At 38.5% G+C, this 27954-nt stretch overlaps 1 protein-coding gene across 1 annotated transcript in view; it reads right to left on the reverse strand.

Annotated features, from left to right (window-relative positions):
• Positions 1-20975, reverse strand: part of PRIM2 (DNA primase subunit 2) — an 80780-nt gene extending 59805 nt beyond the window's left edge. The window contains exons 1-6 of the mRNA XM_070954735.1: positions 20825-20975; positions 19055-19158; positions 18303-18382; positions 14522-14642; positions 3747-3842; positions 65-202 (exon numbers count right to left, since the gene is read on the reverse strand). Coding sequence (XP_070810836.1) covers positions 65-202; positions 3747-3842; positions 14522-14642; positions 18303-18382; positions 19055-19158; positions 20825-20975 — 690 coding nt within the window. The remainder of the gene's footprint in view (positions 1-64; positions 203-3746; positions 3843-14521; positions 14643-18302; positions 18383-19054; positions 19159-20824) is intronic.
• Between the last annotated feature and the right edge of the window lie 6979 nt (positions 20976-27954).

Genomic DNA, 27954 nt, shown 5'->3' on the forward strand with positions numbered 1-27954 from the left:
GCTGATACCTGTGAACAAAAAACAAGTCAGAGAACACAGCAAATTAGGGGAAAAAAATACATACTGCCAGAGCTTTTGATAGTTTGGTTCTGTAACTGTTGAGGACAATGGTAACAAAATCATGTTGAGGAACATAGGCACATCCACCAAGCATGTAAACTTTTCTTACACGAACTAAATCCGCTGCATCATAGAAAGGGACCTGTTTAAAAAAAAAGTATGATCTATAAAAGAATAGATTACAATTTTATTTCAATTAATTATACAAAATGCTATTTAAAACTACAATAAATTGCTTTTATCCAGCCTAGTTTTGGATAATCACCTAACACCAGCCAGCCAGTATGTCATTTGACTTTTTTTTGGTATGAGTGATGGGTCCTGCAGTCCAAAACATCTGGAGATTTAAAACAAATCAATTTTAAAAACCCAGGAAAGAAAATTTTGATTTCAAGCCATGTGATGTAAAACCACAGTCTAGTTTCCACTGGATATGTTGGAACTAAATTTATCAGTCAGGCTGGCTAGAAATTCTAGGCACACCAGTACTGATATGCCCTGGGTTAGGGAAAACTAAATTAAGAACATCTAGATGTCACAAGGTACGCATTATACAACTGCATGAATTTCTATGTAAATTGATTTGATTGCAAACTGCTGATCAGATACTTTCATTTCACAAAAGATATATAGTTAAAACTAAATGTGGGTTAACATGCAAATGCATCAAAATGGACCGCATTGTTCTAATACCCATTACTTCTGACAGTCTCTCCTGAGACAAATAGAGACCAATGAAGATGGCTACATTACTCTGGTTGGGAGATTACACACAATGTCTAGGAGGGCAGGATCATATCACAAGAGCACATTATCAGTAAATCTATATATGGGAGCCGAAGTATAACCAAGGAAAGGTTTCTGTTACTTTCAGATATTAAAATTATTTCTAAATTATTTCTAAAACTCAGAGCAATCAAGAGTGCTTCCTGAAGTAGGTGACATGGCCTTGTTGAATATATTAATTAGCTCTGTGAAGCAGATCTGAAGTAGTACTTATAAGTTCAAGTTTCAGCAAATGCTTCTTCAGACAAACTGCAGCTCTTTCTTAAATGTACAGTCAGGTCCAGAAATATTGGAACATCGACACAATTCTAACATCTTTGGCTCTATACACCACCACAATGGAGTTGGAATGAAACAAACACAATGTGCGTTAACTTCAGACTGTCAGCTTTAATTTGAGGGTATGTACATCCAACTCAGGTGAACAGTGTAGGACAGTGATGGCTAACCTTTTTGCTGTCGCGTGCCAAAAGCGGGGGGAGAGCAGGGGGATCGTGCGCATGTGTGCCCACACCCATAATTCAATGCCCACCCGTGTCCCGCCCTCCCGCACACATGCGTGTGCTCTCCCTGCGCTCCCCCCACTTTTGGCACAGATGGCAAGGTGGGCCCGTTTTTCACTCTCCCCAGCTTCCAGAGGCTTTCTAGGAGCCTGGAGAGGGCAAAAACGGCCTTCCTCAACCACCCCCTGGAGGCCCTCCGGAGGCTGGAAACAGCCCATTTCCTGACTTCCGGTGGGCCCAGAAGGCCCAAAAATCAGCTGGCCAGTGGGCACATGTGTGCTGGAGCTGAGCTAAGGCAACGCTCGTGTGCCCTCAGATATGGCTCCACGTGCCACCTGTGGCACCTGTGCCATAGGTTCGCCATCACAGGTGTAGGACTTACAGCAGTTTGTATATGTGCCTCCCACTTGTTAAGGGACCAAAAGTAATGGGACAATTGGCTTCTCAGCTGTTCCATGGCCAGGTGTGTGATATTCCCTCATTACCCCAATTACAATGTGCAGATGAAAGGCCCAGAGTTCATTTCAAGTGTGCTATTTGCATTTGGAATCTGTTGCTGTCAACTCTCAAGATGAGATCCAAAGAGCTGTCACTGTCAGTGACGCAAGCCATTATTAGGCTGAAGAAACAAAACAAACCCATCAGAGAGATAGCAAGAACATTAGGCGTGGCCAAAACAACTGTTTGAAACATTATCAAAAAGAAGGAATGCACCGGTGAGCTCAGCAACACCAAAAGACCCGGGAGACCACAGAAAACAAGTGTGGTGGATGACCGAAGAATTCTTTCCCTGGTGAAGAAAACACCCCTCACAACAGTTGGCCAGATCAAGAACACTCTCCAGGACGTAGGTGTATGTGTGTCAAAGTCAACAATCAAGAGAAGACTTCACCAGAGTGAATACAGAGGGTTCACCACAAGATGTAAACCATTGGTGACCCTCAAAAACAGGAAGGCCAGATTAGTTTGCCAAACAACATCTAACAAAGCCTTCACAGTTCTGGAACAAGATCCTATGGACAGATGAGACCAAGATCAACTTGTACCAGAGTGATGGGAAGAGAAGAGTATGGAGAAGGAAAGGAACTGCTCATGATCCTAAGCATACCACCTCATCAGTGAAGCATGGTGGTGGTAGTGTCATGGCGTGGGCATGTATGGCTGCCAATGGAACTGGTTCTCTTGTATTTATTGATGATGTGACTGCTGACAAAAGCAGCAGGATGAATTCTGAAGTGTTTCGGACAATATTATCTGCTCACATTCAGCCAAATGCTGCAGAACTCATTGGACAGCGCTTCACAGTGCAGATGGACAATGACCCAAAGCATACTGCAAAAGCAACCAAAGAGTTTTTGAACGGACAGAAGTGGAATGTTATGCAATGGCCAAGTCAATCACCTGACCTGAATCCCATTGAGCATGCATTTCACTTGCTGAAGACAAAACTGAAGGGAAAATGCCCCAAGAACAAGCAGGAACTGAAGACAGTTGCAGTAGAGGCCTGGCAGAGCATCACCAGGGATGAAACCCAGCGTCTGGTGATGTCTATGCGTTCCAGACTTCAGGCTGTGATTGACTGCAAAGGATTTGCAACCAAGTATTAAGAAGGGAAAGTTTGATTTATGATTATTATTCTGTCCCATTACTTTTGGTTCCTTAACAAGTGGGAGGCACATATGCAAACTGCTGTAAGTCCTACACCGTTCACCTGAGTTGGATGTACATACCCTTAAATTAAAGCTGACAGTCTGCAGTTAAAGCACATTGTGTTTCTTTCATTCCAACTCCATTGTGGTGGTGTATAGAGCCAAAGATGTTAGAATTGTGTCGATGTCCCAATATTTCTGGACCTGACTGTAAGTTACATTCCAATAGCCTGACATTGTACTTTCACCCTGGAAAATTATCCATCCACTTATTTGCATAGATATTGGTAGTGTACTGTAGTATTAGGATATAAATCGAAACAGGTAGTCCTTGACTTATGACCACTTATGTAGAAGAGAAGGTTGGAGGGCTGAGTTAAATGTGTCATTACTTTGGAATTGTTACATTCCCACAAAGAATTCAAGCAAGTGGGCTGGGTTCTTGGCTAATGACTGGTGGAATTTGGTTAATGACAGCAACAAAGACTGCAGGGATTGCTATCACTAAGAAATACGATCTAATGATGTTGAGCTTTTCAACATCCTTGCTTAGCCATGGAAATTCCAGTCCCATTTGCTGTTATAACTCGAGGACTACCTGTAAATCAATCACCCATATTTTACAAAAAAAGAAAGAACTGGTATATGAAATAATAACACTGCTCTTTTGAATAGAAAAACAGTAAAACCAGGAAGAGAATGATGGAGAATTGTAAGTTATCATCACAGCTACCATCTGCTCGCTTACCTTATAGAAGACATTATTTTTCAGTTCGTTGATACCAATTGCAGGAGTTGCATTGATAAGCTTGTCTTCCATGTTCAGCTTTTCAGTTTCTGGAAGCTAAAACAATTGTTGTATTTTTAATATTCATTGACAATTCTTTTAAGGCAACTGTACCTGAATAAGTAACTCCAGATTAACTCTATAGAAGTGTGAATTATATGATTAAAAAAGATATTAAGGGTTAAAAAGGAAGACATGCATAAAAATGATAAAAAGTAGCACACAGTTTAATATAATTGAGTGGCAGCAAGCTTCATGTATACACTTTCACTTACTGAGGCTTTTATTTAGTTATACTTATCGCAGCACCATCTTGTGTCATGCTGAACAATGAATGGCAATTATTTAGATCAAATAAACTAACCAAAACAAAATCTGAAGGGACCCCAGAATGATCATTTGGATCAAGCAGAACGATGAAATGTGTCACTCTGTGTCTCTTCCACCTCCTCGTGACCTGGATGTCACCCCATCTTCACCCCATTCTCCCTTCCTTCCCTCCATCCCATCAACCACCGCTACCATTGGCTTGTGCAACCATTTCTTACACTGGTCTCAGCAGTAAGGAAGAGGCTTCCAACATGACATTTCCAACAGGCCTTCTACTCAAAACATTTTGGTCATATTCAGAACAAATAACCCAATTTCACTCTGTATATGGACCGAAACATCTAAAACAATATTTCAGTCTAAATATTGACCATCCCAAAACCAGTGTTAAGTACAGACCTTTTCATACGTGGAAATGTTGCAGTCATTATTTCTTTGGATGTAGAGTATTTTAAAGCCATAAAATATTCACCTCGTAACTTCTCCAAATATCAGAATGATGTATACAATAAATGGTATAAAACTTCAGAATGAAGATCCAAACTATAAAATTCATCCCATCAACTGTACAGTATCATAAGAACACGTGTAGAAGTACGTTTTGTAATAGTGTAATCCACACACAAAGGCAGGAGTTTATAAAGGGAGAACACGATGTTGTAATAAACCCTTTTGAACATCTTTAAAATGTCTAATTTCTGAATTGCTTAGTTACTGAAGAGGTGGTTGTCTCACTGTTCCAGCTCATGCAACAAATCTGATGAAAGGTTAAGTGCAATGATTTAGAAAATCCCAAGTGGTATCAGATTAGAAAACAGAATGTCAATTCTAACAACTGGCATCCACATATGCACATATTAACCATGCATTCAGCAATGAAGTTCTCATATTCTCCAGTTTTGTTACAGTGAAGCAATTTTTTGAGTTCCAAAGTGATTAGTATGATTGCTACCTTTCAATCCACTAACTACAGCGCATAGCTCAAAACATGTAGAAGGTATTGAACTGCATGAGAAAAGAGTTGTTCCTTTCCACAGCAAAACTAAAATGAGCCTACATTATTACAGCTATTTTATTTTTTGTATTAGTCTGATTTTTCCAGGGTTCTCTATGTTAGCATTGTGAACATAAAAATAAACAAAACGATTTATTTTATTCAGACAGCAATTTGCCAAGCATTTCATTTAAAGGCTATATTATTACAACAGCAGACGACATTTGGCATAATATACAAATAAGCCGAATTCTATAGACTTCTGCACCAATGTTTTCAGCTTCATTCAGAACCAACTGTATCTGGCTGAACATTATAAACAGAGGTCTGCAGAAATTTTAGCATTTATACTTAAAAGCTTTATATAGTTCAATCCTTCTTGCTTTTTTACTCCTCTAAGCATACTGTGCATTTGTGTTGTTGTTTTTAGTCTTTAAACTTGTATTTAAAACTTCTTTACTAAGGATTGAAGGAAACTCACCTGTTGCTGTCAAACTTGCTGATCCAATAGCTCTTCCTAATAGCTAAAAAGCACTTGACATTTATTAGTCTATTATTAATCTATTGTGGGACCCCAGAAAAAAGACCTTCCTGTTGGTAGCTTCTTCTCTATGGTGAATATCATTTCACCAAAAGTATAACTGGCCACACTACCTTGTTGCTTTTCTAAAAGATGTAGTTTTGTCAGCGGACCCCGGGGACCTCAAATGGGAATAGAGCTGATCAAGTGGGTTGGTTTAATTGTGTTGCTGCTACCATGGAGGGAGGGGAGAGATGGCGTGGATTTTTAATGCTGTAAACCAGCTGGAGTAACTTGTATATAAGCTGGGTGGCCATATACATTTTTAATAAATACATAAATAATACACAAGCAGTTTCCTAAAGTAATCAGAAAAGGAAATGTGCAAAGTTAGTGTCTTTTCAAAGGTGCAACTGCAGGTTGAGCGAGATGGCTATTCTTTCATCTCTGAGAGCTCTCAACGCACAAGAGACCATTGTCTTGCCGACTCCTCACAAGGAACAACTGTCTGGAGCACTTGTGGACAATCTCAAGTCCTCTCCTTGTCCAGGAAGGAATTATTAAGGAGCAGGTCTATTCACCACCTCTTTATTCTGCTGCGTTCAACGGCTCCACTTTGCATGGAGCCATCATCCATCTGCCATTTCTTCCCTGGAAGCCAGCATACCATGTATTTGTGTCACGTGAATCTTCCATTATGAACCCAATTTTATCAAGTAGCCTATTCAAATTATTTTAAAAAAATATTTTTTAAAATGTATATTTGTAAAAAACGTGTCTTTGCATTTAAGATTGAATGTGCATAGTTAAGTTTTGGTTCACTCTGAACTATTTTTACAATTTACAACTCTGACTATAAAAGCACTCTTAGGAGGATCTATTTAGATATCTCTTGAAAATCAGCATCTGTTTCTCATCAAACACAGAAAATTAACAAATTGAAACTCTTAATGAGCATGGTGTTTTTTCACCCTAAGTTGCTTCCATTATGTTTATGGAAGTAAGAGGAGGCAGCTGTCCAGTTAGGCTTCAAACACATTTTGCTTTTACCAAAACTGTTGAAACTATACCATATGCCTATAACAAGCCCAGCCAAAGACAATATTCTCAGAGCCCACTTCATTAAACTTCTCCATTGTCAACACAGATATCTCTGAACATTACAGAACTAAGATAATAAAAAGCCTAGGCATGAGGATTACATGCAAAATGTGTAGAGAAGACCTACCGCTACATGTTGGAATAGCAGATACATAGAATTAGGAACAAAGCAACTTTGCTGGCACTATGTTTTGAGAGGTGGAAAAGGGGATGGTATTCTTTTCAGTCTTTTTTCTTTCTTCTCCAGCTTTTCTATGCATTTTTTCCCTTTCCCTTCCACCTAACCAAGGCAACTCGCACTTTTCATCAGCCACAAGGAAACCCTGGCCTGCCACTGTCTCTGGTTTTCCCAACCATGGTTCCCTCTTTCCTGCCATACTATCCATTCCTCTTTCTTATTTTTGTCAACTGCAATTTCCCAAACTTAGTGCATCTATGCCACCACACCTCCCACTGATGTTTCCTACCCAACTTTGCTTTGATTAATCAAAGTCTCCCATACTGACTTTTCTAGCACTTGCCTGGTCTTCCATGACATTGCCAACAATTTGCTTGCTTTCAGATGCTATATATAGCTGCAATTAGCAATTCCCAGCTGTTTCTCCCTACTCCACCTTTCCTGGGTTGCAGGACACACTTCACATTAAAGGCTTGCCTTGTAGAAACCTACCAGTTTCCCTCATTAATGCATCTCTGGGGCACAGCATGCAAATTTAAGTGTAAAAAGCTAAACAAAGGCCAAGACCTTGGCTCCAAGCATTTGAGGTTACTGCCAAGGTAACTGCTTCTTCTATCTTTTTCCTTTTTGTAGAAATGAGAAAGAAATCTAGGGACAAGCTGGCAGCATGGTGGTATAGGTGCCAAAAGTTGGAACAGAAGATATGCTTGAAAAATAACATCTAACAGAAAGACAAGAACTGTGTTTTAATAAAAGCAAGCCAGCCAGTGACACATTCCCTGGAAGTAATAGATATTCTATCTAAACCGTTTGGTTATTAAACAAGATTTATATAGAAAATAAAGCCACGTGCCTTCTGCTTTCTGTCTTCCTACATCTGGCCTTTCCAACACTATGATTCTGTAACTGGGTAAATTTTAGTGTATTTCTAAAATTTATATCGTGTTGCAATGCAAAGATTATAGGCAATGTACCAAAAATGCTCCACAATGTAATAACAACAATAACAAAATGGAAAAGAATTCAGAATAAAACCATAACACAAAACCAAGATCACATCTCACAACAATATCAAGCAACATCTTCACATTTGGCATGGATTTTACTTCAGTCTCTTTAACCTCCAGGTCTAGCAAATCTCCGGATGGCCATGAAAGCAAGGCCATTCTTGCCTAGGTTGTTCTAAAAGAGGAGAACTAACACTCAGAATGCCTGCCTCTGTGCACCCTTTGTTGGACCTCCTGAGAGGAAGGGACTTTCAGGAGGCAATCTTTATTTTTATCCAAGTTACACAGGCAGAATTTGCAATTGTCTCCATGATACATAAACCCCAAGCAATACAGAGCTTTGTAAGCAATAACCAGCCGCTTCAATTGCATTCAGAAATAAAATGACTAACCCATATATTCCAATAACAATGTTTCTATATGATGATATTGTGATTAGCCAGTCAGCGAAAGTTTCTGGGTGGTCTTCAAAGCAGTCCCACATAGCAAATAGCAGTAAAAGGTACAGTAGAACCGACAGAAAAGAACGCCAACTAATAGTCAGAAGTCACGGTCAATACAGGTAGTCCTTAGGTTACGACACAATTGAGCGCAAAAATTTTCACTGCTAAATGAGACAGTTAAGTGAGCTTTGCCCCATTTTATGGCCTTTCTTGCTACAGTTGTTAAATGAATCATAGCAATTGTTAATAACACAGCTATTATGTGAATCTGGCTTCCCCACTGACTTTGCTTGTCAGAAGGTTGCAAGAGGTGATCACATGACCCTGAGACACTGCAACACTCACAAATACTGGTCAGCAGCCAAGTGGCCAAGTTTTGATCACATGACCATTGGGATGCTGCAACAATTGTAGAAGTGTGAAAAACAGTCATAAGTCATTTTTATGCAGTGCTGTTGTAACTTCAAATGGTCACTATTTGAATGGTTGTTAAATCGAAGATTACCTGTAATTCAAACACCAGGTATTGGTTTGAACATCTTCAGTGTGTCCCATTCAAGAAAAGACCAAAACTGAGCAATCTCTCTTGACCATTATTTCCACCTGTTCTTCCAGCAAGAGATGTGAGTCCAGAAGGACTCCCAGACTGAGAACTGATATAAAAGCTTGGTGTAAATCATAGTTGGCACCGTGGATTTTGCAAAGTCATCTGGGATTCAATCAAGCTTGTGAACCTCTTTAAATATGATGGTGCCAGCTGCAGGGTAAGTTGATTATTCCAGTTTATTTAATTTATGAAATTTATTAGCCACCCATCTTACCACAGGGTAACTCTGGGTGGCTTACAATAGTTGGTAGTGATGGGTGAGGAATGGTGATAAATAATTATGGAATGCTACAAGGCTTGGATGAGGTCCAGTAGCCCTATGTTATTTATTTTCTACAGTATATGAAACCATTGGAAGAAGTCATCCATCAGTTTGGGATGATGGGGTCTATACATCTCCATTCCTGGCTGAACTGAAATCTTCATAACAATTTTTAGACTCTTTGGGATAATGGAATAAGACAAAAGACAAATCTAATACTGAATCTGATTGATGTGAAGGTATTGTTCATACTGAAATCATCTGGGTTTGAATAGGGCCACATTATTTCTGCTCTTCTAGGTAACTGCTCCTGCTTGATCAACATCTGGAATCATAACAGTCATAGCCCTTTCTAGGAAAGGGGCACTTCAACAATGACACAACCAAGTTGCAAGTACTGCATTGGTTGCTTATGTGTTTTTGGGTACAACTCAAAGTTCTAATGTTAACATACATGGCTTGCTCTTTCTCCCCCTTTTCCTGTTTTCTCAAAACAAAATAAACTTCTCCTCTGTTCAGTGTCAAAAGGGATGCCTTTGGTCCTTCCACCAGAAAATGAGCAGATGAAAGCCCAGAGTCAGGTGATTGTCCATCATCATGGAACAGCTTGTCTACATAGATCCAGATGGCTCCTTCAATTTTAGGAAGACAGGGAATATTGTCTCATTTCACAGGCTTAAATAACTGGACATAAACAATTGTTTATTGGGCTGCCTACTTTGGATCTTTAGACTAGGTCATCATTTCAGAAATATTTCTTTACCTGAACAGAGAAACCAAATGACCACTAGTAGGTTAAAAAAAACGCATTGGGAAAGGAAGTAACGTCTGCTATCATCCCTACTGAATGTACTTGCGGGAAGTTGGCAGGAAGCATCAGAAACCTTCTTTCCCTCCAACTTTCTTTTTTCATCACTCCCTCCTTTCTACCATTCCTCCCTTTCTTTTCCTCTCCTTCCTTCCATCCTTTTCCTCCCCCTTCCTTCCTACTTACCTTCCTACAAAACTCAGACTTAACCTATAAACATTTTATGGTCGTGAAATGAAGCTCATAATTCACCACCTAACCCAATTTCAATTTCTGCAGGCCTGCAACTTTAAAGCAAAATCCTTTATAGATCTGCTCAAAAATGCTACCAAGTTCAAAGAGGCTATCTACCAGAAGAGTACAGCACATAGAATTACAGACAAAATCAACTGATTTACAGAAGCCACAAAAACATGAATGTAGTATTTTTTAAAAAAGCCTTCATTCCACAGATCTGTTAGTTGGAGGTATTCAAAATCTAGAACTTCCAATATTGCTTAAACTACCCAGAATTAAGAGTATTTTTCTATTCTCTATTCACTGTGCCAGTTCTGGGACTTGATGTACAGTGATTACCCCTGATGAGCTTAGTTAATGGACAGCTGATACCATTATTTTTCAGCACTGCTCTTGCTTTTAATTGGCATCTGTCTTCCCCTCATCCAAAATCGACAGCAGACTAAACAACATTCATGGAGGAAATATTCCAAAAAGACAGGAGATGGGCAGTGATTACATTTGGTAAGTTTCATTAAATGGAAGACTGCCAAAAAAAACTAGGCACCAAATTGCCTATGTAGGATTGTAGCAGATTAGAGTGCTATGGCGACAACATAAGCACAATTCAAGTCCTTACTTATAGATATAATTGTTGAGAAGCTTGCCTGAAATGAGATGCATTCATAACGGTGAGGGCCTCAGGCAACTACACGTCCCTGATGAGAAATAAAAAATACAATGATCTATAATTAATCTAATAGCCCTTACTTAGAATCACATTAGACCCAGGGATAATAGTGTTTAACAAGATTCAGAAGTTAATTTCTGAAATACAACACTCTATTTATTTAGCCATTCATCTCACACATACGTGATCTGGGCAGCACACATCCTTAAAAACCGTACACAATAAATAGTCCCAAATTAACAACTAAAATTAAAACCATTAAAAACCAATGAAAATAGTTAAAAAAATTTGTTTGCAGGGAAGTATCATCCATACAATAACTAACAATATAACCCAGCTAACAGCTCCAAACCACCCCCGGATCACCAGGCCCGATGACAAAACCATGTCTTAAGAGCCTTCCAAAGCGCCAGTAAATCAAGGTCAGTTTAATCTCAGGATGGTTGCTGGTGCAGAAAATGTTCTTCTCCTGGGTCTATCAGATGACATTCCCTGGTTCTGATGGGACCCATAAAGCGCCTCTCCTGCCAGCTCTGATGAGACAAGTAGATGTAACCAGGGAAAGAATGTCCCTCAATTTGGCTTCATGCTATGTAGGGCTTTATAGGTCATTGCCAGCATCTTGAATTAAACCTAGAAGCAAACTGGCAATCGATGTAGTTTATGGAGCAGCGGTGTAATATGCACTGATCATGGAGCACACAACATAACTGTCCACACTATTGCATTTTGTATGAACTGCAGCTTCCAGGTACTCTTCAGGGCAGCCCCATGTACAGCATGTTACAGTAATCCATTCTGGAAGTGACCAGGACTTGAGTGACTAAGAGTAGAGCTTCCCAATCCAAGAATGCTTAAATATATTTGAGTGTTTCTCTGTCTTTGAAAACCTTTCATTAGAAATATATAGGGACAAAGTGTGATTGTTCAGTGATAGCAGATGCATTAACATAACACATTAAGCTATGGTTTGTACTGGTTATTTATTTATTTTTTAAAAAATAAATCAGAAGCAAGCCAGTCAGATACCACAGGAAACAAAAACTGAAAATAATACAGGAAAAGATTTGTTTTTTCAGCAAAGAAACTGTCTTCAGAGTTTTGAACTAACTAACTAATTTTTGGTAGGACAGTTTCCAAAAGAAGATTTTTCTAGGCTAATTTTTGCATTATTGATGGATCAGTAACTATTAGCAGCTGCCTTTTTTTGTTGTTATTACTTTCATATGCTGCTTGGGAATTTCTCACTAGGGGAATATTGATGGATTAGACATCCTGAGCCTGATTCAGCCTTAAGTTGTCTAATTATTTGCAGATAATAATCACCTGAATCCAAAATGAGCAATGCAATGTTGATTGATTTCACATGGTTAGGAAATTATATTGCAAAAGTCCAAAACAAAGTAGATTATCAAGCACTTCAAGGCTTTAAATTAACTATTGTCAGAAACTCCTTATCAAGCTGGAATTTGCAAAGCCTCTTGTCTGGCTGGAACTTGCAAAAGAAAATTCAAAACTATCAACAAATTGAGAAACTGAAGTACCAGCATTCATGTACACTGCTCTACTATTTGTCAATTAAAATAGATATAAAATTAAGGGAAAGAGGCCAGAGCGATTCATTGATGAACAGCAAACTGCAGAAATGCCATTTACATTGCCTAACCAAGCTCTCCCAAAAAGTTTCTTTAAAAAACTGACAGCAACAAAATCAAAGAGCAGCTACCTGGAGAAAAATCAAATTTCACTAACGTCTGCATTTCCCCTCCACCCTGTTTATTCTTCTTCCTTCCTTAGCCACTTTGTCAGTAACGGAAACACAGAGCATTAGCTCCTCCAACTGGCTATTCAGGACATTGTCTTCTACCTTCGATATAACTAAGGTACTCTGAACAGCATTAGAGGCATCTGAATGCGTCCCGAACCCTATGTCTGTATGTACTGAAAAATTTGTATACAAATCTGAAAAACTAAGATGCCAGTACAGTTTAAAGAAGAGCCAACCTGAAGAAAAAAACTAAATACACTTCAGGAAAGATAAGTAGCAATATCACACAATTCACCTTTATTTTTGCTTATATTGTACCTTATCCTTTAATTTGCTGCAAACATGAGGGGGGACATTTTAAAAAATTGTTCAATTTAAATTATTTTTTAAAAAAGAACTTGTTTCTTCCCTCTAGTTAAATACAGAGTAATTTACCCCTCTCTCTCTCTCTCTCTCTCTCTCTCTCTCTCTCTCTCTCTCTCTCTCACACACACACACACATACACACACACACACACACACACTGTATGTGTGTGTGTAAATTATAATTGTTCAATACAATAAATATAAAACAGAAAAAAGAAAGAAGGGAATGAAAACATATAGTTATGCCTTCTACTCTGTTTCTATAAATAATTATCTTATTCTTTTCTTCATCCTCCTTGTCAATTTTAATCCCTAAATCCTGAAATAATCAATTCAATTTTTCTTCTTTCAACAAAAAGTCCAGATAAGGTTTCCAGTCTTTTTTTTTTAATTGTCATGTTTTTCTCTGACTAGACTAGTCAGCTTCTCCATTTCTGAAAATTCAGTTTATTTTATAATTCGATCTTCCACTGCAGGAATATCATTGCTTTTCCAACTTTTTGCACACAACAATCTTGCCACAGTTATACAACATTAATTTCCCATATTTATTTTCTAATTCTTGTTCCATAATACCCAATAAGAATAGTGCTGATGGTAACTCACAATTATTCTCAAAAATAACAGAACAGAAATCACTGAATCTATATGCCATATTATGGAAGTGGTGAAATCCAATTTTTTTAACTACCGGTTCTGTGGGCGTGGCTTGGTGGGCGTGGGAGAAGGATACTGCAAAATCCCCATTCCCTCCCCACTCCTGGGGGAAAGATATTGCAAAATCTCCATTCCCACCCTACTCTGAGGCCAGCCAGAGGTAGCATTTGCTGGTTCTCCAAATTACTCAAAATTTCCGCTACCGGTTCTCCAGAACCTGTCAGAACCTGCTGGATTTCACCCCTGTATTATGGCCTATAATCTATAATACACACTTCCATCACAATTCAACACTCAGGGAAGATGACAATACATTTATGTCTAGGTCAATCAGAATCTCAGTTTCACTACGTCAGTAAATATGATTACAGATAGTCCTCAATTTACAACTGTTTGTTTAGTGACTATTCAAAGTTACAGCATTGATAAAAGTGACTTATGACCATTTTTGATACATACAACTGTTGCAGCATCCCCATTGTAAGTGATCAAAATTCAGATGCTTGGCAACTGGTTCATACTTACGATATTTTTTTCAGAAGTGGTTTTCCATTGCGTTCCTTTATAGGGCTGAAAGAGAGCGACTGGGAAACAGAAAAGGAATACAGTCTAATAATAATTGCAGCATGTATGATGCAGCAAACTCCCAACTGATAAAATAAAAAAGCAGCAGATCAAAATGAACAGGAGCCCAACACCAGCAATTATTTTTGCACCCTCATATATACTTTTTTAAGAGTTTTGAAACTAAAACCAATTATAGAGTTATTCAAATATACAGTACTTACAGTATCATATCTCAAGTTAGCATACTGAAGAAACTTTTCAACTAACAGTTGAGATAGCTGATTAAATCTATAACGGAAGAGGTCCATTTCTTGTTGGATAAACCATCTCTTAAGTTCCTCCCTATAATCAAACAATGAATGCATAATGAAATGCAGTTGATTTAGACACATACAATAAATCAGTTTCTCTAGAACCTTAATTTCAATGAGATAGAAAAAAAGTTTATTCACTATATTTAACTTTCTATCTTTACAGCTAATTGGAACAAAGTATAGTTTATAAGTCCTATAAGACAATAGTGAGCTGGAGACTGATATTTTATGAATACAGTATATAATTTTAAAATGATTATTTTGTTCAACCATGCAAGAAATTGTACAAAAGCAGAATATACTTAGAAAAGCAGAATTCAAACGTTTATTTATACTGTTTGGGCCTGATGCCCTTGCATTCTTTAAAAGACCATTGGGTATTAAGCCTTCTACTATGAAAATGGCAATCTACTATTACCATTTTTTTAAAAATCCAAAATAAATTTGGATAACACCCAAGAAATTTGAATTACAGAATCGAAATATCCTATATTACCCAAACAATATCTTCTGGCTTTATGGAATATTAGATATGTGTCTTATGATCAAAAATAGAGTAGGAAATATTAATATTTTGTTAAATTATATGCCTCAGATCTCGAATCTTTTTGAATTATGAAAACCTCTGAATATATTATAGTTGGATAATTGATCCATGTTATCATGTATTCATAGAAGTTCGGCTGTACAGTATCCCAGTCTGTAAAGACCACCCTTTGTATGAACTCTGTACTTTCAGACAAGCAAGACTGGACCATATGCTTCTATATAATCTATGTTCAAATTTTTGTTTAAAATAAAGTCACAATATAGAAAAATTGAATAAAATTATGTAATCTCTAATTTGTGTGTGCATATAATATTATCTATATTCTTTATGCTTGTAGAGCAGCATTTATATATTATACTATGGCTTGATTTATATTATCTATATAAATAAACTGGAAAATTGATGTATCACTATATAAATATATTTCTATCTATACAGAAATAAATATAATGTAGGCATTTAAGGTGTTTCGTTTTATTAAATTGATTTCTAGTTTAATTTAGAAGTATTCGTTTTTTCCTATTTCCTTGCGTTATTTTTCCTCTTTCCATTGTTTTTTCAGATAATTTAATTTTTTCTCCATCTTGATAACTCAAGATTTCTTTTTTAAAGTAGTTTATATAATACCAATATAGATACATCATATTAAACATAATTGTAATATTTTTACATTCAATAAAAATGTGTGAAATAACACATAGAAAAAAACTTTTTAGTATAGCAGCATTTTAAATATATAGTCAGCAATAGTGTTCTATTTTGTTCATAGACAAAAAAATTAAGAACAAATAATTGTGATAGCAAAGTACAACATCAAATAGTTATGAATAAAAACAGTGACAATGAAAGTTTTGCCTCATGGTGGCACTGCTGAACTACTAAAATTTCTAACAGACCACACTATCACATATATTGTAAAATTATGCCTGTTTCGACTTGTTGTGAACCAAATTAAAATTAGGACACCACATGATACAAAAAGGTTATTTGAAGAATTAAGCATTTATTATAAGCATCTGACACTAAAGCCTAACGGCAACAACATAATCCTTATTAAAATGTTGCCGAAACTCCTGATGGAAAACCCAGGATTCTTCTGATAACTTGTTTGTAGAACTATAACGATTTTCTCAATTTGAGCTATCTAAATTTTAAGCCATAACTTTCCCCAATATAGGCAGATTCTACCTACTGCTTCCCAGAGAAAGAGAGAGAAAAAAAGTCGTAAAATAGTGCTTATTTGCCTGTGAAAATTGTTTTAAGATGTTCATTGAAGTGTGCATGCATATACAGGTAGTTCTCAACATACAACTATTTGTTTAGTGATCATTCAAAGTTACAACAGCACTGAATAGTGACTTATAACCTTTTTTCACACTTACAACCGCTGCAGCATCCCCATGGTCACATGATCAAAATTTGGACTCTTGACAACTGGCTCATATTTATGATGGTTGCAATGTCCCTGGGTCACACAACTGTGTTACTAACAACTGCAGTGATTCATTTAACAACTGTGGCAAGAAAAGTCATAAAACGGGACAAAGCTCACTTAACAACTGTCTTACTTAATGCAAAATTTGGGCTCAATTGTAGTCATAAATCGAGGACTATGTGTATTTAAAAGAGCATGTGGGATTATCTCTTGGGAAATTAAATATTACTTATAGGGTTTTGTCAATCTTTTGACAAAGAAAAACAACTTTCCCTTCACAACAATAAATGATTTAATTTTTTTTCTGAAATTATGCATTGTAACAGCATCAACCTAAGAGGTATTATATTTAAGGAAGACAACATCTATAGCCAAAGTGCTGGCTGTTACTTATAAAGCTGTATATAACATAAAGCAGGGATGTCAAACTCAAGGCCTGCAGGCCGGATCCAGTCCGCAGGGTCCTTAGATCCTTAGGGCCGGCCCACAGTGCCTCTGCCAGCAAAAATGGGGCTCGGGGGGGGGGGCTGGCTGCAGGAGGCTGTCGCAGCCAAAAATGGGACACATTCACTGGCAGAGGGCTATCAAAACAAACTAAAAACAAAACAAAAGGAGAAATGTTTTCCCCTTTGCATTTGAATATACAAGAAGGGACAGGAAAGGAGAAAGGGAAAGAGGAAAGAGAAAGAAAAAGGGAAGATGGGGAGAGAGCAAGGAAGGAAAAATAGGAAAGAGGGGAAGGAAGTAGAAAGGAGAATGAAGAGGGAAGGAAAAAGAAAAGGAAGGAAAGAGGGAGGGAGGGAGGAAGGAAGATTATAATGAGTGAGGGAGGACTTCTCAGGGAAGTGCTGCCTTAGCACTTGGCCACCACAGGTGCCCCGACACGAGTGACGTCAGCCTGGCCATGCCCACCATGGCCACACCCATGCCTGGACACAACACCACCCCCAGCGCTCTGATGTTCAACACAACCCTGATGCGGCCCTCAATGAAATTGAGTTTGATACCCCTGGCATAGGGCTTTATTATTTGAGACTCTATCATCTGTAACTCCTGCTGGAAAGGTATTAAAATCTGGCTTTGTTGGTTGGCCTGGGTCCCAAAGGGACGCTCATCACTGAAGGTGGCTAACAGGGTAAGACGACCTCATCCCTATCCTGTCCATCTCGCATCTCTTAGTTTCCAGTTTAGTAGTTTTTAATAATTTAATCTCAGTAGTTTTAATATTTTAATTATTTTTTAGTTGTTTTACAACTTGTAAGGCACCTGGTGTCACCTTCTAGGGAAGATGGGTACATAAAAATGTAATAAATAAATAATAAAAATTTTGGGTGATCTTAAAGACCTGGCTTTTCACCCAGACTTTGAGGTAGGTAGGTGAAGTTCCTTCTGAATAGTGTATATCTTTATTTCTGCCCAATTTTGGCACATTTCTTTGTCTTACTGATATGTTTTTTTCCTGTGTTTTTAATTTGTGAATCACCCAGAATTGCTGGGATTCAGGCCATGCAACACAGTGTTTTAATAATATTATCTGCAAATAAAATACTTACTTTCTTCTTCCTGCCATATCCACTTTCAGAGATTTTTCTAGCCATTTTGGAAACCACAAAATATATACAATATTAAATATATCTGAAAATCATAATACACTATAGGTTTTAACAACTGGATCTTATAATAACTAGACAAATAATACCTACGATTGGCAATAGGCAAGGCGCAGTATAAAATGAGAAATATGGTCTTTCCTTCTTGCATCATAATCATCTTCAATCAAAGCCTAGTTAGAAAAGAAAAGAAAACCTGCATCACATCCAGCATAGCATACTATATATTAGTGAATGGTAACATCACCATGTAAACAGAAGGTGATCTCAGATAATTATAGTTTTTCTCTTCCCTCCCATATTTCCAATCTCCTGCAACTTCCTCCCTTCATAGCATTCTTTAGAGAATCAAGGTACAAGACAGTTCAAGTTGTATTTTATTAATTGCAACTGGGGGAAAAACTTTTATAAGACATTTTTGTCTAATTTGGGCCAATTACACCAACCACCGTATTGTAGACACATCACAGAGAGATTGTCCTGTTTGTCTAGCATCTGAACTCTCTGGAAAAATATTTTGGGTAGTTTAGGAGTCTACAGGTACCAGGCAAGGATGGATGAAGGGAAAAGGAAGGCATAATCCTAATTTACCTTTTCTTTTCTACAATTTTGTATTCTACTGACCTTAACATTTTGCTACATGGAATGATAAAAAGCCAGTCAATAATAGGGCTAACTGCAGGGTTTATTACAATAATCCTTTGGAAGTACAGGAGGAAATGCCAAATTCAAAGGTGAAAATCACATTACATCCAAGACCCATTTAAATTGGATCTCTCGTCAAATGGTATTTTATTTTATTCTGGATGCCACACATCAAGGGCATATTATTCACTTCTACTTACATAATATGGAAATTTAAGGTGTCGAAGTTCCGACTGTAGCTTTTCTTGGTAAGGGACACTACCTTTCACATAACTCACACCCAAGTTTTCAACTGCTTTGAGTACTGCAAAAACCAAACAAGAGTTTTGAAATATGACAATGGAGAAGTAATTAAAAACATACAGTATCTGAAAATATTACGTTCATGCAATCAATATATTCTAGCACTAAGAACCAGATTATAGTAATCACATGTATTGTGAATGCTATCGTATCAAACAGAATTCAAAATGTATTAGTTCTGTAACTATGAAAAAGATGAAGAAATATGCAATCCCACCAAAATATTTATTTATTTATTATTTATTTATTATTTATATTTATATACCGCCCTCCTCCCGAAGGACTCAGGGCGGTGAACAGCCATGATCAAATACATAAATATAAAAATTAAAAACAATTTAAAACCAGATTAAATACTTTGGCCCACAATTAAAAACATCCCATTAAAATTCAATTTAAAATTTAAAATCGTTAAAATTAGGTTAGCCCGGCTTGCAGGAATAACAAAGTCTTCAGGACACAGCGGAAGGTGCGCAAGTCCGGGATCCTCCGTGTCTCCGGGGGCAGCTTGTTCTAGAGGGCAGGAGCCCCCACAGAGAAGGCTCTCCCGTCGACATTGTCTGACTGACGGCTCCCTGAGGAGCCCTGCCCTGTGGGAGTGTACTGGCCTGTGGGAGGCTCTCGGTAGCAGAAGGCGGTCCCATAAGTACCCAGCGCCGCTCCGCTCCCATAATCACCCGCGCGGCCGCATTATGGACCAGCTGGAACCTCCGGATGCTCTTCAAGGGGAGCCCCATGTAGAGAGCATTGCAGTAGTCCAGTCAGGAAGTGACGAGGGCATGAGTGACCGTGCGCAGGGAGTCCCGATCCAGAAAGGGACATAACTGGCGGATCAGGCGAACCTGATAAAAAGCCCCCCCTGGCCACGGCCGTCATATGCTCTTCTAATGACAGCCGCACGTCCAGGAGGACACCCAAGTTGCGAGCCCTCTCCGTGGGGGCCAATGACCCTCCCCCAATACCCTGCGATGGCACCAGCTGGCTATATCGGGACGCCGGAAGCCACAGCCACTCAGTCTTGGAGGGGTTGAGTCGGAGTCTGTTTCTCCCCATCTAGACCCGCACGGCCTCCAGGCACCGGGACATCACTTCAAGGGCATCATTGGGGTGGAGATTTACAGCTGAGTGTCATCAGCATACTGATGGAACTGCACCCCAAAACCACGGATTTATTTATTTATTTATTTGTTTAAATTTCTATGATCTCACCCAGCGGCTTCACATAAATGTTGAACAGAAGGGGCGAGAGTACCGACCCTTGCGGCACCCCATACATAAGGCGCCTCGAGGACCATCTCTGCCCCCTGCCAACACAAACTGCGACCAGTCAGAGAGAAAGGAGGAGAACCACCATAATACGGTGCCCCCAACCCCCAGCCCCTCCAGCCGGCGCAGTATGATACCATGGTTGATGGTATCAAAAGCCGCTGAGAGATCTAATAGGACCAGGACAGAGGAACAACCCTGTCCCGAGCCCTCCAGAGATTATCAACCAATGCAACCTGGGTACAGCCGTTTCCGTGCTGTACCCAGGCCTGAAACCGGACTGGAACAGGTCTAGATAGACAGCGTCATCCAGGTGCTGGATGACATTGAACTTGGATCCTTCTGAAAAACTACATATAATTTTAAAAAACTATTCTGTGTTATATACTCTATATACTCACATTTTAATCTATCAACTGCAAAACCTTCGAACTCCATCAGAGAAATAGTTTCAGTAGGGGGCTGCAGATAGAACTGGACACTAAGAGGATATGACTCTTGTTTATCCCCCAATTTCAAAGCTCCCCGTTTGACATTTGAAGAAAACTGCATTTTTTCCACATAAACCTATAAAGAATATTGCAAAACTTTAATAAAATATGGAATGAACAATCAAGACAGAAAAATATAAACATGCGTCAGAATATTCATTACATACATTATAAAAGAGTACAAGTTTTAGTCTGGGATCAAGTTGCTTCTAGGCTTGGTTACATGTATTTGGTGTTATGATTTTCTCCCCAACCACAGCTACCTAATTTTAAAAGCAATTAAAATTTTACATTTTGTAAAAATCAGGACACTGGCAAGGAAATGGCATGAGACAGTCACCAGGAATTGAACTCAACTTGAGGACATCTTTATTGTAGAGTAAAATGAACAGGATCCATTCAAAATCTCTTTGCTGCCCTCACAGGGAAAATATACCATGTTTTCCCCAAAATAAGACCCTTTCTTATATTTTTTTGAACCCTGAAATAAGCGTGTGGCCTTATTGCCATGTGCTCAAAAGCCCGATTGGGCTTATTATCAGGGGATGTCTTATTTTGGGGGAAACAGGGTAGACAAGAGTAGTTAGATTCCTGCTCACAAATACTTTAATAAAAGTTCCTCCTATATTGTTACAGCAAAAATCCTACATTCCTTTTATTCCTTGGCTAGCAACTAAACCGTCAGTATAAAAGAAGCAACAAGAATGAAGCCTGTAAACCACATCTGATCCTAAATGCCTAGAGATTTATGACTAAAAGAAATATGATTTGCTAAATTAATACAGTCACCTGTATTACCGTATTATCTGTATTGGCCAAACATGTCCAGACATGGATAAATAATACATAGCTTCGCACTTAATCCAACCAAGTGATTCCACACAATATATTGAACTGTAAATTAATCCACAATAGATGAATTCAGCTCAGCTAATAGAGTACAAATTTTGCAGATGCCTTTTAGTAGAGCATTGTGTGAATACTCCTTGCCTCATTTCAGGAGGAAGGATCACATTGTGGAACTTAGTACTTTTTGTATCTGTTGGAAGAAGCTCTTCTCTCTGAAATTATGGTCCCCACACATCTGAAGTGAGGCAGATAGCCAATAGAGGACAATACAGGTACTCCTCAAATTACGACCACAATTGAGCCCAAAATTTTTGTTGCTAAGCGAGACATTTGTTAAGTGAGATTTGCCCCATTTTATAACCTTTCTTGCCACAGTTGTTAAGTGAATCACTGCAGTTGTTAAGTTAGTAACCTAACTTAAGTGTTAGGTTACTTACACTTGAGTTGTTAAGTGAATCTGGCTTCCCCACTGACTTTGCTTGTCAGTAGGTGGCAAAAGGCGATCACATGACCCCAGGACACTGCAACCGTCATAAATATGAGTCAGTTTCCACCTGAATATTGGTCATGTGACCATGGGGGTGGTAAGTGTGAAAAACGGTCATAAGTCACTTTTTTCAGAGCCATTTTAACTTTGGTCACTAAATGAACTGTGGCAAGTCAAGGACCACCTGTATTAATTTGTAGCTCACGTTTGACCTGTGGGGGTCCCTGGTGCTCTCGGAGCTTGGTGGTTTCTTCGCAGACGTTTCATTACCAAACATCAATTGTGTAATGTTGCCTAGTTGGGTAATGAAACGCCTGCAAGAAAACCACCAAACTCCCAGAGCACCAGGGACCCCAGAGGCAGATTAAAGAGGCAGAAATGGACCACCGCATGTTTTGGGTGCTCTACTTCTATAAAAGAAAACAATCGAGAACTCAGTCAAACTAACTAATAAATAAAGCGCGTGTAGGATCACAAACGTTGTGACGTCATCATCTAAACAAGAGCGGAATCCATTCAAAAAAAAAAAACCTACTCACCGACCAGCCACGGTCCGTGTACTAAAGCCGACTAAATCTCCCGCGCGAAATCAGGACAAGCCGGGTCCTCCTCGTGACGTCATCTCCTCTCCTCCGTTAAAACGTCCACCCGATTGGCTCTTCCGCCTGCTTCTAGGGAGTTGCCATGACAATGCCCTCGCCTTCTTCCACATCTGTCATTTCAAAGGGGCGGGAAGGCGGGGTGCCGGGGGGGAAGGAAAGGGCTGCAAATCGAAGGAACTGCGCGTGACAGGTGAGATGTAGCCGGAAGTAAAGTGCCTCCAGTGAGGGGGGCGGGGGAGAGGGCTCCCTGTGTTTTTAAGAGGAGTCTCTCGTTTTCGAGCCATCAGTTTGAGGCGCTTGTAAATACCATAGAGATAAATATGTGAGCGTCATACGCAGCCTGCACTTCCGGTTTCTAATTTTAAAGCGGGTATCGGAGGACTAAGGGAGGAAATTATGCGTTGAAATCAGAGGTCTTCAAATTTGGCAGCTTGTAAGACTTGTGGGCTTCAACAGAATTCTGGGAGTTGAAGTCCACAAGTCTTAAAACTGCCAAGTTTGGGGACCCTGGCTGAAATCAAACAATCCCCACCCACCCACTCCCAAATAATTCTGAAAATTGTGGAAAGCGATCAGAGGCTCTGGATGTTGCAATTTTCGTCCCTTTTGGTTCACGTTTTGGAATAGATAACAAGGTCTTTCTTGGTTACGCCTTAGCACAATCATAATCCTCAGCAGTTGAAAGGAACCCTGGAGGTCTTCTAGTCCAACCCTCTGCTCATGCAGGAGACCCTATGCCATTTCAAACAAATGGATGCTCAGTCTTTTTTAAAAGCCTCCAGTGATGGAGCACCCACAACCCATGGAGGCATGCTGTTCTACTGGTTTGATACGTGTTTGTTGTGGTTCAGATAATTCTAACTCTTACTTGCAACTACTGTTACAAAAGTAGATGGAGGCCAGTGTTGCCCACACACCATTTCACCAGGATTTTACAACAATTCATTAATTGTTTCCTTGAGTCAGTGTAAACTTACATATGTTATTGTGGGTTGTATGAACCCAGTTTTGTTGGTTGGCAACCTTTTCTTGGTTGCCTTCTTCCAGGCATCAAGGATGTCTCCAGTGAGGTTTGTCTAGCCGCTGTGTGTCCAAAATATCAAAAATATTAGCCTCGTATTTAGTGCTTATGGGGAGCTGCCTGACCTTGTTTTATCTAATTTTATCTGTCCCAAAGGAGGTCTCCTGCTTGAGCTCGTTAGACTTCCAAGGTCCCTTCAAACTTATTTTGCGAGCCAAGGCATCTCTCAACATAATTTAAAGACATTAATTCTGTCATCCCTTCTAATGGTCCAGCTTTCACTGCTATCTGTTGCAGCTGGGAAACTTGTAGTTCTACCTATGTGGTCAATGCATTTTAATATTTTGCTAGATCTGTCAGTCCTCCCAAGTTGCAGATACAAACACTTTCTCTGTGAATGTTTGAGTCAATGTAGATAAAATGCTGTTACTTCTTTTCAATTTATTTACACTGAGTTGGTATTGTCTATTGACATTATATTATGGTTTTTAAAAATTTATTTAAATAGCAAATCACCCTCTGTATTTTCTTCTTTCAGTTTCAACAAGCAATGGGCTTTTCCTCACTTCCAGCCATCTAAGGATACAACAGGGTAAAGTTATATGGAAAGAAAATAGTTTCTTTTTAATCATGAGTTCTGGAGACCTTGGGATAAAGAACATGAGATATATTTTACTATTTGAATTCTTTATGAATATTCAGGCACTACATAAGAATTAGAACAAACCAAGGAGCATAACTGCCCCCACACACATACACATTAGAAGTACCTAATTACCCATTCCAATCTAAGAATCATCTAAATTCCTACAAATATGTACAATAAATGTTTTAGAGTTGTCATTAATCCGTGTGGCATTAAACTTAGGTGCTGTAAGATCTAACAATGAGGAAATGAAATGGATCCATTCAAAAGTAAGATAATACAGTATTGTAACAATCTGCTGTGTGCTTGAGCCTTCCTTTGGTTGTGATTAAACAAACCATTATGATGTTTAAACTGTGATGAAATGATTTCCAACTACTGCAATTATAAATATAAGAAACTAAGCATGTTGTCTGATGTTTTATTTGGGATTAATCTGCTGTTATCATCTTGGTTTTGTTGATTCTCTTGCATGTTTATTTAAACTCCCAGTTCAGTTTCAGTGGGATATCTCAAGTACATGTGTATAAGATCATATAGAAAATTGTGTGTAGGCTTTATCAGATTGAAAGCAAATTCCTCCTGAATTCAGTGGCTCATGATGACCAACAATTGAATAGCATTATCTATGTTCCTTTCCTGTTATTTGTCATGTCCTCTTAAGCAACTGGAGATTCAAGCTAATTAAAGCAAAACTTATGAGCTTTTTTTCTTTTTGAACAATCTGTATCTAGTAACATAGAAAAATTGGCTGAAGATTATGATGTTAATGATAATTTATTAAATTTGTATATTAAATTTATGATCATAATTGAGCCTGGCAATTATCCTCATAAATTGTGATCACGATATGAAACCAATGTCCCCTATTGGGCATAGCTGATTTCTGGAGAAAAAATTGTTGCCGATTGCAGTCACGCAACCATAGGTGCTGCAAACAGCTGCAAATGCAGATTGGTTGGAGAGTATCCAGTGGTGGGTTCCTCCCGGTTCGGGCCGGTTCCACCGAGCCGGTAGGGGTGACGATATGACGTCACCGAATCAGTTCTGCCCCCCCGTTCCCCGCCCCCCCACATTATTCTTACCTTTTATTTGGCCCCACCCCCAATCTATTGCTGCCTCCTAAGTCTCAGCTGATGAGCTATAAGGAAAAAAACTGTTTAAACTCTTGCCGCGGGGCTTCAAAGGGCCGCCCTACAGCTGATCAGTGGTAAAAGGCAGATTGGTGGTAGACCGGTGCCTCCAAAAACAAATGAGTAAAATAAATGGGTAGAACAGTGCCTGCAAAAATAAATGGGTAGACCAGTGCCTGCAAAAATACATGAGTAGATCAGTGCCTGCAAAAATAAATGGATAGACCAATGCCTGCAAAAATAAATGAGTAGACTGGTACAGCTCTGCAAGCAGTTAAAAGCCTGGTAGACCAGTACCTCTGCTAAATCCTAAAGAATTGTCACATGACCATCAAGCCATGCCCACAAAATAAGCCACGCCCACAGAACCAGTAGTAAAAAAAATTAGAACCCACCCCTGAGTATCCAAAATGCAACCATGTAACTGTGGTGTGGTGTGATGTGTGTGTGTGTGGGGGGGGCAGGTACCATAACTTTGGAACTGGAAGTAGCTTTTGCAGATCTGATTGTAAATTGAAGATTACCTGTATGCCACCAAACTCCCAATGACTTTGGGCAGCTCACAACAATTAAACAAAGAAACTAAAAATGAAATAAATAAAAGAAAAAAGATGGCAAATACAATGAAGGGAGGGCTCTCCCTCACCAAAGGTCTGGGTGAAGAGGCTCTTCTGAACCAATGGTGGTGATCGGGAGGCATCCAGATCTTAGGGGATACTAAGGGCTGCTCCAGAGAGTGGACTTTTTGAGAGTCCTGAGAATAGCATTATCTAATAGAAGAAAACCAGAGTGGTGCCTAACTGGTCAGACAGATCTTGTTGGAGACAGGCATACGAAAAACAAAATTATCTTTAGTTTTGCTTTCCAATTTCCCAAGGTCATTGCTGAGGAAACAAATTCAAGGATGAAGTACAGAGTGCTGCCTCACATGTGTCTTTGTGGTTTCCAAATTATTTTTCAGCTGAATTGTTTACATAAACTACAGTCTGAAGCTATACCAAAAGTTTCCTCTGATACAGGGAGTATTCATTTATTTATGATACATTCCTATCTTATGGGGATATATGTACATTCATTCAGATTTATTTCTATCATAGCTACATGCGTGTATATATTGATATGTATATATATATAATGATATGTATGCATATATGTATACCTACAGTAGTGGCCAAAATTGTGGAAATCTTTTGGGAAAAGTGTTTTTTCTAAAACTAGCTAATAACACCACTTTTTTTGGAGTAGTATCATAAAATTATATATCAATGGAAAGATAATTTAATCAAGAATGTAACGCATTAACTTTTATGAAGGATTTGCTATTAGAATAGCAGTTACAGAATAAAGAAGAAAAGTAAAACACGTAGAAAAAATGAGATATACAAAAATGATCACATCAGTCAATACTTAGTTGGGTAACCTTTAGCTTGAATTATGGCCTTACAACGTCTTCTCATGGAGTGAACCAAGTCTTTTAGTTCTGCAGCTGTTATAATGTTAAACCAAGATTGAATGATTGCTTCTATTAACTGGATCTATTCCCAGGCCATTCCAGCAGTGGAATATGATTATCTTGAAACTCCAAAAAAAAAAAAGTGGTTATTAGCCATCAAACTCAAAAATACACTTTGCCCAAAAGGTTTCCACAATTTTGGCCACTACTGTATATGTATATGTATATGTATACGTATACGTATACGTATACGTATATGTATATGTATATATACATATATATACATAAACATACAGGTAGTCCTTGACTCACGACAGTTCATTTAATGACTGAAGTTACAACAGCACTGAAAAAAGTTACCTATGACCATTTTTCACACTTACGACCTCTGAATCATCCCCATGGTCACATGATCAAAATTCAGATGCTTAGCAACTGACTAATATTTATGACGGTTGCAGAGTCATGTGATCGATCCCCTTTTGCAACCTTCTGACAAGTAATATGGAAGCCAGATTCACTTTACAACTGTATTACTACCTTAACTGCAGCGACTCACTTAACAACAGTGGCAAGAAAAGTTGTAAGATGGGACCAAACTCACTTAACAATGGTCTCGCTTAGCAAGAAAAATTTTGGGCTCAATTGTGGCTGTAAGTCAAGGACTAGGTGTATATACATCAAGATATATACACACACATATACATACATATATATAAATATGTATCTGTATACATATACATATACATATATATATATACATATATACATGTATACATATACATGTGTATGCAAGTTTTGGTGTATTCGGGTCTTTTTCCATGTAAGTTACATGGGAAAAGTATGTAT

Source organism: Pituophis catenifer, unplaced genomic scaffold, assembly GCF_029215685.1.
Source record: "Pituophis catenifer annectens isolate HBS135680 unplaced genomic scaffold, rPitCat1.0.hap2 SCAF_1, whole genome shotgun sequence".
Classification (NCBI taxonomy): Eukaryota; Metazoa; Chordata; class Lepidosauria; order Squamata; family Colubridae; genus Pituophis; species Pituophis catenifer.